This window comes from Sebastes fasciatus, chromosome 13 (genome assembly GCF_043250625.1).
Source record: "Sebastes fasciatus isolate fSebFas1 chromosome 13, fSebFas1.pri, whole genome shotgun sequence".
Lineage (NCBI taxonomy): Eukaryota > Metazoa > Chordata > Actinopteri > Perciformes > Sebastidae > Sebastes > Sebastes fasciatus.
Window position 1 is genome coordinate 29,898,361 of NC_133807.1, and position 14,112 is coordinate 29,912,472.

At 39.3% G+C, this 14,112-nt stretch overlaps 1 protein-coding gene across 6 annotated transcripts in view; it reads right to left on the reverse strand.

Moving 5' to 3' along the window:
- Window positions 1-3,053: 3,053 nt before the first annotated feature.
- The window catches only part of grid2ipa (glutamate receptor, ionotropic, delta 2 (Grid2) interacting protein, a), a 38,189-nt gene continuing 27,130 nt past the window's right edge, over window positions 3,054-14,112 (reverse strand). For 5 of the 6 annotated variants that reach the window (XM_074656776.1, XM_074656775.1, XM_074656773.1 and 2 more), the window contains 11 exons: window positions 12,429-12,763; window positions 8,304-10,652; window positions 7,989-8,076; window positions 7,411-7,500; window positions 6,399-6,595; window positions 5,541-5,696; window positions 4,624-4,710; window positions 4,381-4,510; window positions 4,152-4,270; window positions 3,893-4,057; window positions 3,054-3,548 (listed from right to left, as the gene is read on the reverse strand). In XM_074656776.1, the coding sequence (XP_074512877.1) occupies window positions 3,468-3,548; window positions 3,893-4,057; window positions 4,152-4,270; window positions 4,381-4,510; window positions 4,624-4,710; window positions 5,541-5,696; window positions 6,399-6,595; window positions 7,411-7,500; window positions 7,989-8,076; window positions 8,304-10,652; window positions 12,429-12,763 (3,797 nt within the window). In that variant the 3' untranslated portion in view covers window positions 3,054-3,467. The remainder of the gene's footprint in view (window positions 3,549-3,892; window positions 4,058-4,151; window positions 4,271-4,380; window positions 4,511-4,623; window positions 4,711-5,540; window positions 5,697-6,398; window positions 6,596-7,410; window positions 7,501-7,988; window positions 8,077-8,303; window positions 10,653-12,428; window positions 12,764-14,112) is intronic. The other variant, XM_074656774.1, reaches the window with a different exon arrangement.

A 14,112-nucleotide genomic window follows, 5' to 3' on the forward strand; every position in this document is an offset into this window, starting at 1 on the left:
ATGTTGGCAGTGATATCGGGATATTAAAACAAGGTAAGGGGAATGTGTGTGTGTCCTTATCTCTGAGATTTTGCTGCAGCAGGACGGATAAACTGTGTGTGTCAGCAGCAGTTGTAAAACGCGATGTTCCTTAAAGCGCAAGAGTTGCAGGAAATATAGGAACAAGCGTACTAGAGCTGCAACGATTAATCCATTAGTTGTCAACTATTAAATTAATCAGCAACTATTTTTATAATCGATTAATCAGTTTGAGAAATTCTTTTAATAAAAGAAAATTCAAAATTCTCTGATTCCAGCTTCTTAAATGTGAATATTTTCTGGTTTCTTTACTCCTCTATGACAGTAAACTGAATATCTTTGAGTTGTGGACAAAACAAGACATTTGAGGATGTTATCTTAGACTTTAGGAAACACTGATCTGACATTTTTCACCATTTTCTGACATTTTATAGACCAAACAATTAATCCATTAATCGAGAAAATAATCAACAGATTAATCAACAATGAAAACAATCGTTACTGTAGTTGCAGCCATACAAAAATTGACGAGTTTAAGTCTCTCAAATGTGATAGTAAACAGAATATCTTTGGATTTTGGACAGTCAGTCAGACAAAACAAGACACATTTAAGATGTTAAGACATTCTTCGGACCAAATGATTAAACAAGAAAATCTATAGATTAATTGATAATGAAAATAATCGTTAGTTGCAGCCGTGGTTGGCATCAAATATCTGGTCAGATTCATAATCTTGTTCACTTATTATGTGATCAAATACTTCCAAATATTTTGACAATTTTAGACAATTTAAAAACAACATTAAACGTTTGTGAACTTTGGCTTCTTTTTCTTTTGAAGAAAATACTAATACTCTCAGTTAGAGCGGCAACAATTAAACAATTAATCATCAATTGTCAACTATTATATTAATCGCCAACTATTTTGATAATTGATTAATTAGTTTGAGTAATTTCTTAAGAAAAAAAAAAGACATTTGAGTACGTCATCTTGGGCTTTTGGGAAACACTGATCAACATTTTTCACCATTTCATAGACCAAACAACTAATCGATTAATCGAGAAAATAATGAACAGATTAATTGACAATGAAAATAATCGTTAGTTGCAGCCCTTAAGTGTACGTGACGTGATTCCCTAATACCCTAGTAGTGCATAAAGTATTATTTCTCTGTAAAACAACCCACTTTTTCATCGTTTTTACATAAAAAAAAATCTTAAAAACACAGACAACCAGGCAAAAGTAGATTTCATTCCACTCTTTATAGTTGTCATTGTTAGGATACAATACAAAATACAGACTTAACACTTTATAGGCCTTAAATGGACAGCAATGCTTTAGAGGTTTACATTCTGTAATTTAAGCAGAAACAACTCGGACCGTTAGAAAACAAAGCTTTTACTAGCTGCACACGTTATTCTTATCGTAATAATTTATCTTATCATTTCAAAATATCACTTGAAGACTTAAGTTTTTATGTTTTACGGAGCACTGGCACATCTCAGAAGCTGCATTAATTAACGGTTTGTATGTAAAATGCTGCATCGTCTGCTGTAATAAACTTAATGACTTTATGATCCGTCCATATGAAATAAATATTTGGGTAACACATGAAAGTACTTCATATATTGTAGCATCTGTTTTCTTTAAATCCACTCTCATTCTGTACAGTACAAACACAATATATCTCTTTAATATAGTATAATAATAATATGGTAACACTTTATATTAACCATCATTAACGAATGGTAAATTGATAGTTAATTAAACTCAGTTAATAGTTATTTTACCGTTAACAAACAATTAAATTATTATTAATATTGTTTACTAATTATTAATAATGCTATATGTTATTTTATCATTAGTTTGTTTAATATTAAATAATAAATGTATAAATTATATATTGAATGAAGGCTGTAGAGACGATAATTACATTCTCATTACATTAAACTATTCAGTATATTGTTGCACATATTATAACATTTTATATACTAAATTAAGTATTTATTAGTGATTACCAAATTATTTTTAAACCTTTAAGAAATTGTCTATAAAACATTACATAGATAGATGGACCAAAATACAATTATGGACATTTGATAAAGTATTAACTATCAATCTAAATAATGTTTATTGATGCTTTTACAAAGTATTTATTAACCATTAAATAAGGTATTACAATCATCAGTTGCAACTATATAATAACCATCTAAATAATGATTATAGGTGGTTTACAAACCAGTTATTAACAATTAACAAAGTGTTAAAAATATCTATATATGTAATGTTTACAAATAATTTCTTAAAGGTTTGAAAATAATTTGGTAATCAATAAATACATATAATATAGTATATAAAATATAATGTGTGCAACAATAAACTGGTAAAATAATATAAATTATAGCATTGCTAATAATTAGTACAAATTACATTTTTATTATTTAACCGTAAAATAACTTAAGTTTAATAAACTATCAATTTACCATTTATCAACACTGACATATTGCACACTGCCCGCTGTTAGCTGCACATAATCCCACTTCTACTTCCAGTAATTAGTGCATTGATGACTGCAGACCGGTTAAAAATGATCATTGGAACAGTTAAAATTGTCTTTTATAAAAACAAGCATTAGGCGCCAACTTCTCACTCATATATGTATATATATATATACATGTTAATAACATTAGAAGTTAGAACAATACCATTTAGAAAAAAAAGAAATGATATGGCTGTAACTGACATGGTAGGAATTTGGAAAATCTGCTGACAGTGAGGCAGAGATACAAAGCAGTAAATGAAACAATCCGTCATCAGGACGGATGATTTCTATGAGTATTTACTTGAGAAAATAAGCTACACTTAGTCAGTAAAGAACTTATGTTACATTCAGTGTGGTGGGCGGCTTACAAAAATACAGAAAACTAACAGGAAGACGGCTTTTTGTGGTTTTCTTTCAAACCACCGAGAGAATGTGAATGTATTTTTATTTAAATATCTATTTCAGGATTGGTAAAACTATGTCTTAATTGCGGATATATATATATATATAACAAAGATTTTACTGTAGAGTTGTAATATAGCTTACACTTACACTCAGGCTTAAAGAAAGAAAACTTCAACTACAGGACGTTACTGAGTAACTGCCTTTCAAATAGTAGAGACGGCCAAACAAGGTTGTTTTCTATGCAGCAGTCTTAATCAGTTACGTTTTAGACTTCAACAAAAACTCTGTTTTGTTTTGAAAGGATATACAGCATATACTATACCACTGGTATAAAGCTAAATCGTCCATCTTTGATGCAAAAGACATTTATTTTTGCCTCATGTCAAAGCTTCTCCCTCCCAAAAACACACAGATACTTCAAATCTTGATTTTTCCTCAAAATTTACCCATTGAGTTGTGGGTATGTGTTTGTGCATGAGTATACAGTATGTGTGTGTGTGTGTTACCAGGCCAGTGGGGAAGCCAATCGTGGACTTCTGGGGCTCTTCTGGTTTTCTGCAGCTTGCGTATCACTGAGAGCTCTCTGAGGTAAAGAAACAACAACGTTTTTAAGCTCACATAAATACTATTATTACTTTATTAAAGCAGCAGTGGGTAGAAATGGAGCAAATGTGGTTAAAAAAAAAGTTATTTTTATAAAACGGTCACTATATCCTGACAGTAGTGCATGAGACAGGTAATCTAGGACGTAATGAGGTAATCATAAGAGGTGTTTATCTTGAAGAAGTTTTATATTAAATAGTTTGGTGGAAGGCTGAGAAGGAACGACCGAGGGTAACATACATACAGTTCTTGATTGTAACCCTGTGGAGGTAGGACAGCAGGAATTATTTGAATAAAATGAATGTCTGAATCTTTCTTGCTCACCTCAAATTTGCCAATGAACTGAGCAAAGATACCAAAGAAGGCCTCAGTGTTTGTGGATTTGCCGTCTTCTCCAAAGTAAGAGGCCGTTTTGCTGAATTCCTCCATCGCTCTCTGCTGCAGGGACTCCAGAGACTGGACTGCAGGGTGACTGTTTTCCAGGAAGTTCTACACATACTGGAGTCAAGGGGCACAACATTGTTTTCTCTTTTCATCAGCCTACATATCTCAGCGCCCTCTTCAGCACTTTAGTGAAGGATACACTCATGACGGCAGCAAAGCGGTCCTCAGCAGTCGCAGGCATCTTCTGACAGGCTGCGCGAATCTCCTGGATGGTTGTATGAAGGTCATTCATATCTGATGAGATCGCCCTCTGGTTTACTACGGACAGAAAATAGAAGGAGAAGGTTAAAATCTGTGAAAAAAAAACACGACAATAACCAATCATGTGCTCAGTACATTTTAAAATGTTCTATCTATGTTGTACATACCTTTGACTGCAAGAGGAACCATGGTTAAATCTTTGGAAAAGTCCAACACATCAGGGAAGTGGTGACATAACGACTTGACCAGAATATGTAGAAATGTCGACTTCCCGTCCACTGTTTTAGTCGTGCTCAACTGCAGAGGACACAGGGAAGTTATTAACTGTATGAGCATAATATTATGAGAAAGAAAGCACAGACTGCTCTGAAAACACATTTACATATAGTATGTATTAGTGTATGATGTACCTCTGTAAGGAAGTTGATCTTGAAGCCTGTAGTCTTGTTGGTTTTAGGCTGGCTGTTATTCAAGTAGTTCCCCATCGCCAACACAAACTGAAGAAAGACAGAACGCAGCAGAACTGTAACTCAACTCAAAACTAATTTATCGACACTGTTTATTACAGTTTCAATTGCAACATATTCATTTATCTCTTATATGTCCTCATGGACAGAGGCGTTTCTAGGATTTGAGGACATCCGGGGCTAACACCTCTTCCTAACTGGACGCGATGCAAAAGAGCGAACGAGTGAGCATCAGATTGTTTCAGATTTTCCAAACGAAGATGTCCTAACCTGCTCCGGGCGTCAGCGAAAAGGCGATGCGTCACTTGTTAGAAAAAACGTAGCTCTATTTATGCGAAGTTTCACGCAACGCCAACCTATTTTCATTGGTCAAAATCAATGCTGACAGTAAATGACAGTTAATCAATATTACAAGCTCTATTTTGATGTTTTTTAATGCAATCTGGCACCTTATTCAAGTGAGCGCCACAAAATCTGTTGTTTACTTTCCAGATTAATTATGAATTGTGAAGTTAAAGATATTATTAGTTGTTAGTAATTATATTAGTAATTAGTATTATATTGAGTATAAACAGAAAACTTCACAACTGCAATCACATTTATTGACTAGAGTAGGAAAAACAGTTATTAAATGTATTTTATGTTAACAACGGTGGAATGTAACTAACTGCAAAGTCAAACATCCAAAAAAATGGATTCAAGTTCAAGGAAATTACTTCTTTTTTTTTCGTTTATCTGATTACAAACGCAGTTGGGAGGTGTTGTGAAAGCATTTTTATGTTATCATCATAACAGCAGGTTTTTTTAAACCATAAACAACAATATATTCTTTTTATATTCTTTGCTGAACGGCAGGCTACCTCTAGTATCTTCGCCAGCTTCTTGCTCGTCTTCAGCTCCATCGAAGCCTTGTAGAGACAGTCGTACGCTCCCCTCAACTCCTCCGTCTTCTCCTGTAGGGAACACTTGAAGAGGAGGCTCTCCAGGCGGGTCTGGTACTCTGGTACTGACAACATCTGATGGACAACACACACACACACACACACATACACACACACACACACACACACACACACACACACACACACACACACACACACACACACACACACACACACACACACACACACACACACACACACACACACACACACACACACACACACACACACACACACACACACACACACACACACACACACACACACACACACACACAGCGAGCAAAGAAGTGAGTGAAACACAAATACAACATATGGACAACGAGAGAGAGAGACGGGTAATACACACAACCAACCCACCTGTCCACTAAGGCTGTGTATCTGGTAATACAAAACATATCATGATACAGGGGTTATGATTCAATATATTGCGGGAATATTGCAATACTGTAAGCAAGGCAATATATTGCAATTTCTAATCTAATTTTAGGGAAATAATTCATAATATTAAGAACACACCATATACATAAAATCTTTTTTTAATGCAATCAGAACAGTGGCGTCTGCATTTGCATTTATCAAAGTCTCCGTAACATCCAACATCACAGCACTACTTTTTGTGCAATCTGTGGCACTGTCTGCAAATCTTTGCATGTAAAATATTAATTAACAATCAATATTGCTTTTGAGAATCATTACAGTATCACAAAACATAATATCGCAAGTGTATCGATATTTTCTTACACCCCTACGGTCCACACCCCGCCAGCAATGTACCTGCAACACAAACTGGTCTGGCTCACTGAGTTTGCTGGGGTCCTGTCTGTACGCTTCGTACTTTTTGACCTCCTCTGCATCCGGGGCGTAGAGCAGCAGCTGTTTGATGTGGGCCGGCTCCAGCCTGTCGGTGACCATGTTCATCAGAATCTGACGCAGCTCAGCGGGAGATAGCTTCAGGTGGGCTATCAGGATGGCTGATTGTTGAAAGGAAGATAAACAGGGATTATAAATGACTAACTCTGAACCATAAATTAATCTGGGTTAATGGAAATACATAATAATTTGGTGTGTCAAAGTTAACACGATAATAACGCCTTAACGCAAACTCATTTTAACGCCACTAATTTCTTTTACGCATTAACGCACGTTGTAATGGGCTCAGTTTTAAAGCTACCTAAGGAATCCATCGGTACCAACCATGTCATACTAGCTTGTCGCGAAGGAGGTTAAATAACGCTCCAAACTTACGCTAAATTTTGGCGAGGAAAAACTGTCATGGCCATTTTCAAGGGGGTCCCTTGACCTCTGACCTCCAGATATGTGAATGAAAATGGGTTCTATGGGTACCCACGAGTCTCCCCTTTACAGACATGCCCACTTTATGATAATCACATGCAGTTTGGGGCAAGTCATAGTCAAGACAGCACACTGACACACTGACAGCTGTTGTTGCCTGTTGGGCTGCAGTTTGCCATGTTATGATTTGAGCATATTTTTTATGCTAAATGCAGTACCTGTGAGGGTTTCTGGACAATATTTGTCATTGTTTTGTTTTGTTAACTAATTTCCAATAATAAATATATTCATATATTTGCATAAAGCAGCATATTTGTCCACTCTCATGTTGATAAGAGTATGAAATACTTGACAAATCTCCCTTTAAGGTGCATTTTGAACAAATAAAAATGTGTGATTAATCACGATTAAATATTTTAATCGATTGACAGCCCTAATAATATGAGTAATATAATAATATATAATAGTAAAATAATGTACATTTTATACTTACAGGCATTGTAGGCCTTCTTATGGGACAGAATTTCAATCACATCTTTCTTCTTGAAGGTTTCTGACAGGAGGGACGACTCTGGAGCAAGCACTAAAAATGGGATAAGTGTTTTGTAAAATGGCCAGATGTTATGGAGGTACATAGCAGACAGTAGAGAGATGAATGGGAATAAAGATTTTGTGTTAATTTTATATTTTTTTGCAGCAGGTTAAGAGCAAATTGCAGTGCAAATGCAGAATTAACTTAGATCCCACATTACAGTCAAAAATAAGATAAATGCTCAGAAAAGTAATTAAAAAAAGAGCAGGGGATTCATGTGTTGTTGTTATTATAGTGAAATACTGTAGTTTTAATGACTAAATAATCACACTCCAAGGATGCAGAGTGCTCCAGAGGACCTGGATAATGATGTGCTAAGAAATTATGATGGATGTGTCAGTCTTGTTAAAATATTTGTAACGTGCTGTGCACATGAGTGGGGCGTACTGATTTATCCAGAACGCTTTACATATCTTATGATCTTCAGATGTGCTTCCACTGAAAGTACTGCAGACATGCATACAGCCACTTGTACTCACTGGGGTTCTTCTGTGTCCCAAAGTGCAGCTCCAGATCCAGATACTTCACCATGTCGTGCAGTTTGTCATAGTCAGAATTTGCTCCCAACTACCAAAGACATGCAAAAAAATGGTGCTAAATGAATTACAATGTCATGACTGTTAGATTATTTTAAATTTGGAATTCTAAATCTAAATTGTATTACATTAAAGAGGCCGTAGGGACCGTACACATGCCGTGTCTTTTGCACGCTCAAACCCATAGCTTGCATGCATGCTTAGACGTGGCATGTGAACGGCCCTTTAGCTCCCCATGTCCAAACCCCCAATGCTCACCTGTCCCCAAATAGTCCCCTCTGAGTTCTCCACCTGCTCCCAGCGCAACCTCTTCACACTCATGTGGTTCGAGTCCATCCTGGAGAGCGAAGGCCTGGGCAAGGGTGGAGGGGAGCATGGTGGGGGCAGGGGTGGAGGCGGAGGGGGCTCCAGGTGCTCTGTAGGGTCAGATAGCGAGTGGGGGAGGGACTGGGGCTGGCTCTGGACGTGGGATTGCTTATGGTGGGACTGGGTTTGGGCTTGCGACTGCAGCAGGTGATGTGAGGGCTGGGACTGCGGACGGGTGGCTTGGGCGGAGGGCTGGACTTGGTGGTGCTGGGGCAGAGGCTGGAAAGTGGAGGCGGTGGGCTGGTGCGGCTGGAGGGGCTGAAAGGTGGAGAGAAGGGGCTGAGGCCTGTGGGGCTGCTGGGGAGGGTGGATGACGTGGATCTGGTGTTGGAAGTCCTGCGGTGGGGGCTGTGGGGTCATGTGGTGGATGTGGTGGATCTGAGGTGAGCTGGAGTGGTGGTGGGTCTGCTGGATAGAGTGGGGTCTTTGTGGGGAGGGCTTGGTGGGCTGGGGGTGATGGGTTTGGTGGATCTGCTGCTCTTGGTGTGACACTTGTGTCTGATGATGACCTTTAAGACTCCTCCGACTCTGACGGGAGTGGCCGTCCTGGTTTAGATGAAATGGGAGGGAGGCGGGCTCTTGCTGGGCTTCATGCAGAAGCTCCGTGGAGGAGTGATGGGGCTTAGTCTGGTGCATCTGGTGGGCTTGGTGGAGCAGCTCCGTGGAGGAGTGGTGGGCCTGGGGTTTGTGGATTTGATGCAGCAGCTCAGTGGATGAATGGTGCGGTTGTCCCTGATGCATCTGGTGCACCTGATGGAGGAGTTCGGTCGAGGAGTGGTGGGGTTGCATCTGGTTACCTTGGTGCAGAACCTCTGTTGAGGAATGATGGGCCTGGGTTTTGTGCATTTGGTGGAGCATTTCCGAGGACGAGAAGTGGGCATGGGCCTGCTGTATCTGCTGGAGCATCTCGGCAGATGAATGGTGGGCCTGGTTTTGTTGCAGCTCATGGAGCATCTCAGAAGACGAATGGTGGGCTGGGGTTTGGCGCGTCTGGTGGAGCATCTCTGCAGAGGAATGGTGGGCCTGGGGTCTCATGCCCTGGTGGCTTTGGTAGATGCCCTCAGCGTATTGACCTTGTTGGGTGGGGTGGACTGTCGGTTTGGGCGGTGGCTGGTGTGGAGGTGGGGCTGAACGGGAGAGCCGTCGGTGGTGATGACTCTGGAGGGCCTGTTGTTGCTGTGCTTGGCGCATCAAATACAGAGGATGGTTGGCGTGCGGATGGGTGGGTTCCGGAGCGGGGAGCGGGGGTAAGGACTGGTGGAGTTGTTGGAGAGGCAGTGGCGAGAGGGCTTTCTGCTGTGTTGGCTGGTTAGGCATCGAGTGGTGGCTCTGGTAGATCTGTTGCTCTTGATATGCTTGCTGCTCCTCGTAGGCCTGGCGCTCTTCGTAAGCTTTGCGCTCTTCATAAGCTTTCTGCTCCTGGTAGGCTTGAAGCTCCTCAAACGCTTTTTGCTCCTTGTAGGCTTGACGCTGCTCGAACGCTTTTTGTTCTTGGTAGGCTTGGCGCTGTTCGTACGCTTGTCTTTCTTGGTAGGCTTGTTGCTCCTGGTACAATTGCTGCTCCTCAAAAGCTTTTTGCTCCTCATACGCCTTCTGCTCCTCATAAGCCTGTCTCTCCTTGAACATTTTCTCCTGATAAGCCTGCTGCTCTTGGAACAGCTGTTGTTCTTCATAGGCTTTCTGCTCCTCATACGCCTGCCTCTCCTTATATGCTTGTTGCTCCTCATAGGCGTGTCTGTCCTGGTAGATTTGTTGCTCTTGGAATGCTTTTAGCTCCTGTATGGTAGCGTGAACCTGAAGGTCCTCTCTGGAGGGCAGCACTTTATGTAAAGAGTGCCGTTTAGGTGGATTATTGCGGGGTGGAGGCGGGGGAGGAGGGCCAGATTTACGGCGGATGGGCACATATCTTCTTGGGGAGTGTTCAGGGGTGAAGCTAATCAGTTGCTGCTGCTGTTGGCGCTGAGGCTGAGGCTGAGGCTGTGCAGGTGCTGGAGGTGGAGGAGGCGGGTCGTTGAACTGAACAGGCGGCGGTGGCGGAGGGGTCATCGGGGGTGGAGGGATGTGGTCAGAGGAGGATGAGTAGGTGAGGGAGGAGGCATTCTCTTCTCCACTGCTGCTTTGAACATCACTTGGGCTGCTGAGCTCTGGCGCCACAAATCCTCCATTTTCATCCTCATCCACCCCCAACTCCTCTTCATTATCCTCATCCTCCTCATCTGGGAAGCCCATCTGCACAACATCCTGGTATTAACAATTACACTTCATTAGCCACGTTAATGTCAAAGTGGTACACTTGTCAAGCTACATGAGTTAGTTGGCTACACAACAGGAGTATTTTTTAATGGTTGTTTAATAAAACTGGACAGGTTCTACAGGATCTCCAGGCGATGTTTCTTTGCAAAAGCTGTACAAACATTGCAAATGTTTGACATCCACTTACAGTATTGTGCAGGTTTGATGACAGCTTTAATGACAACCTCTGTACTTCTGTCAACAACCCGGTTCACTCTTTACCAGTGGTTCCCAACCTGGGGTCCGGGCCCTCCTCAGGGGGGCGCCAGGATTTGTCTGCTCAGAGCTTGTCAAAATTAGATTTGCACGTAATACACTTACTGGTATTACTGCACAGTTGCAGATAAAGATCCGGCTACAATAATATTGTAAGCATTGTATTTTTAGTCGAATTAGATTCCAGTGGTGGCTGTGAAGGATTGTTTCAGACTTGTTTGATTCAAACATTTCTAATAACCTCAGAGCGTTGTGAAGTCTAAAAGTCAAAATGTATTGAAAAAAGATAGATGAAATAATTTCCAAAATTCAGAACATGTTTTTATCTAACGAAATATTCTGCTTCAATCCATATTTGTGGGTATACATCCTTTCAAAAACAACATTTTTACTGTGGTAAAAACCTGTTAGCTCTCATGCCCGCCGGACACAGAGGGAGGAACTGATGAGTTATACTAATTAAAGAAAGTTGATTTATTAAACATTACGTCATTATTGACGTCATCCCTCAGCTTTTCTTAGATACAAGTGGAGGAGCTTCAAGGAAAATAGGTCAGGAACCACTGCTCTATAAAGTCTCACATCAAAAGTAGTGAGCTGTCCCGTGGCAAATCATGCATAAAACTAATTTTCAGTTAGGGTTAGGGGTTTGACCTGCCAATGAAATCGGGACTGAGAGCAGGTTTTAATGGTGTGTTTCAAATGTTGAAGGTGGGGCTGCTCCTTTGCTTACATTGGGATTCACAGATTGTGATTTTAATGATTTGTTGAGGTCAAAGTTACGGACAACAAAAGGCAACTGAAACAAAGTAGTACACAGGACAACATACAGGGGAAAGAAATCTGTTGTATTGCAATATTACGCAAAAGACTATTCTCTAAACCTAGTTTCCTTCTAAATCTCAAGTTTCACTTTGTCACTTATTTTACAGGAGAGTACGTTCTGTACCCGTTCAGTATGTGTGTCAAGGGGTCTGTCCTATTTCACATTTGGACACAAGGCTTACAGTACATACCACAGGGAATCAGTGTACTACGCAGGATTAACCCGTTATCACCAGAAACTATGGAGACATGGGGATTTTCTAGGGCTGTCCTGGATAAAGAAGTTCCTTTTCCTGACGTTTGTCGACTAATCGATTAGTTGATTTAATCGACAGATCTGAGAAACTGAGTTCCTCCACAAAGAATCACACAAAAGCACCACTTTAAATCTTGTGTTTAACAGAGATGTGCTCATATGTTTCTTGGAAATACGGTAAGTCATTCAGCACCAAACCTTTTTTAACAGACTGTCACAAGCTTCTCGACTGTCTGAAGGTTCCTCTTGTAGAGAAGTAATAAAATAATCAGCAAGGTGCGGCATGCACACATAAAAAGTTAATGATACAGATTAATATTCAGATTGATAACTGATAACATGGTAACTGAATAAACATCAACAGTCATTAAATTATCAGCTAATTATTTTTAATGTCACTTAATAAATCAGACTTCATGTAACCCTACCTCCTCATAGTCGTTCTCCGGAGTCAGGAAGTCATCAATGATGGCCACCCTCTGTCCCAGCTGCTCGCTCAGTGCATCCAGGAAGCGGTCGGTGTCTTCTGAGCGCGGCGGTTTGGAGAAGGTGTAACGCCGCTTGTTGTTGCGGTTGGCGGGAGGAGGACTAGCTGGGTAGTCGTTGGGGTCTGGAGGTGATGGAGGTGGACTGTCCAGGCTGATGTAGGGGTTGGACTCCGCGCTGGTCTGGCTCGTCAGCCCGGATGAGTAGAACTGGGATTGAGGGGGGCTTGGGAGAGGCTCTGGCCAGGATGTAGGGGGCGGCGGGCCTTTTCGGCTACCTGAGATTAGGAAGAGACAAACAGTTATATAAGGACGGCGAAAATATTTGAAGCAGGTGTTTCTGTTCTGTCTTTCAGATGTTTAAATAGAAAAAATACATAAAGGCTATTGTTGACAGTCTCGGACAAGTAGATTCAGTCAATAAAGTGTGCTCACCCTGCATTTGTATTCATATAAATCCCATCCAGGAGTATTTAATAATCTGTAGGAAATGTTACTCCAGTCAATCTAAAACAGTGCCAATAATGGAAAAATGGAAAAGTTCTACATTTGGAGAAAGGTAACCTGAACACGTCTCCTTGAGGAGCTAACATTGCAGAAAACACATTTTTGAAGGGGTTTTTAAAATGTGTGTTTTCTAGTTCCACTTCCACCATCACCATATCCTCCTTACTGTACGAGGTTCAGTGCTTCTGGACTGTATTAGACTCAACTTAAAAGAGCCTTCCTTCCACCTGATAGGCTGACTCTGCCTGATGTAGATTGAATGTGAGGGTATTCCTATCTTACCCTGATATGTGAACACTAAATGAATGAATAAATACATGACTCCATAGATAAATAAATAAATAAATAAATAAATCATTAAATGCAGCAAAATAATATTTAAAATAAATATAGCCATTCATTAATTGATAAAATGTTACATAAACTGATATTTATGTTTTAATTTGCTTCTTTATTTATTTATCTTTATATTAATTCCTTTATTTATTTACTCCTCTGTTTAATTTTCCCCATTATTTATTTATGCATTTATTTTTATTAATTTTTAAATTATAATGTTTTTATTATTGCATTTTTTTTTTTTTAATCTTTTTGTCACACATTGAGTGACAGCCCCCTTATTTGCATAATGAGGCAGAAATGCATTAAGAAATGTACTAAGAAATGTGTAAAGAAAGGAAATAAATCATTTTGGGGAAATAAGTAAGGAGTGAAATGTAAAGGAAAATTGTGCATAAATAAATAAATTAATGCATGAATACATAAATAAAAACATATATTTCAAAAGAAATATACAATTAATAAAAAAAACATATACTGTACTTACATTTAAAAATTCATAAAATTCATAAATGAATAAAAAATAAACAAAAAAAGTAAATAAATAAGGCAATTAATACAAAGATAAATAAATAAAGAAGCAAATTAAAAATGAAAATATCAATTTATGTCACATTTTATCAATTAATTAATGGCTACATTTCTTTGTAATATTATTTTTGCTACATTTAATGACATATTTATTTAGTAATTTATTTATTTTTTATTTTGGCAGGTTCCATTCTCCATACATGGGCAGACCAATCTTGTTAAAAAAATTCGAAATAATGCTCTATAGCAA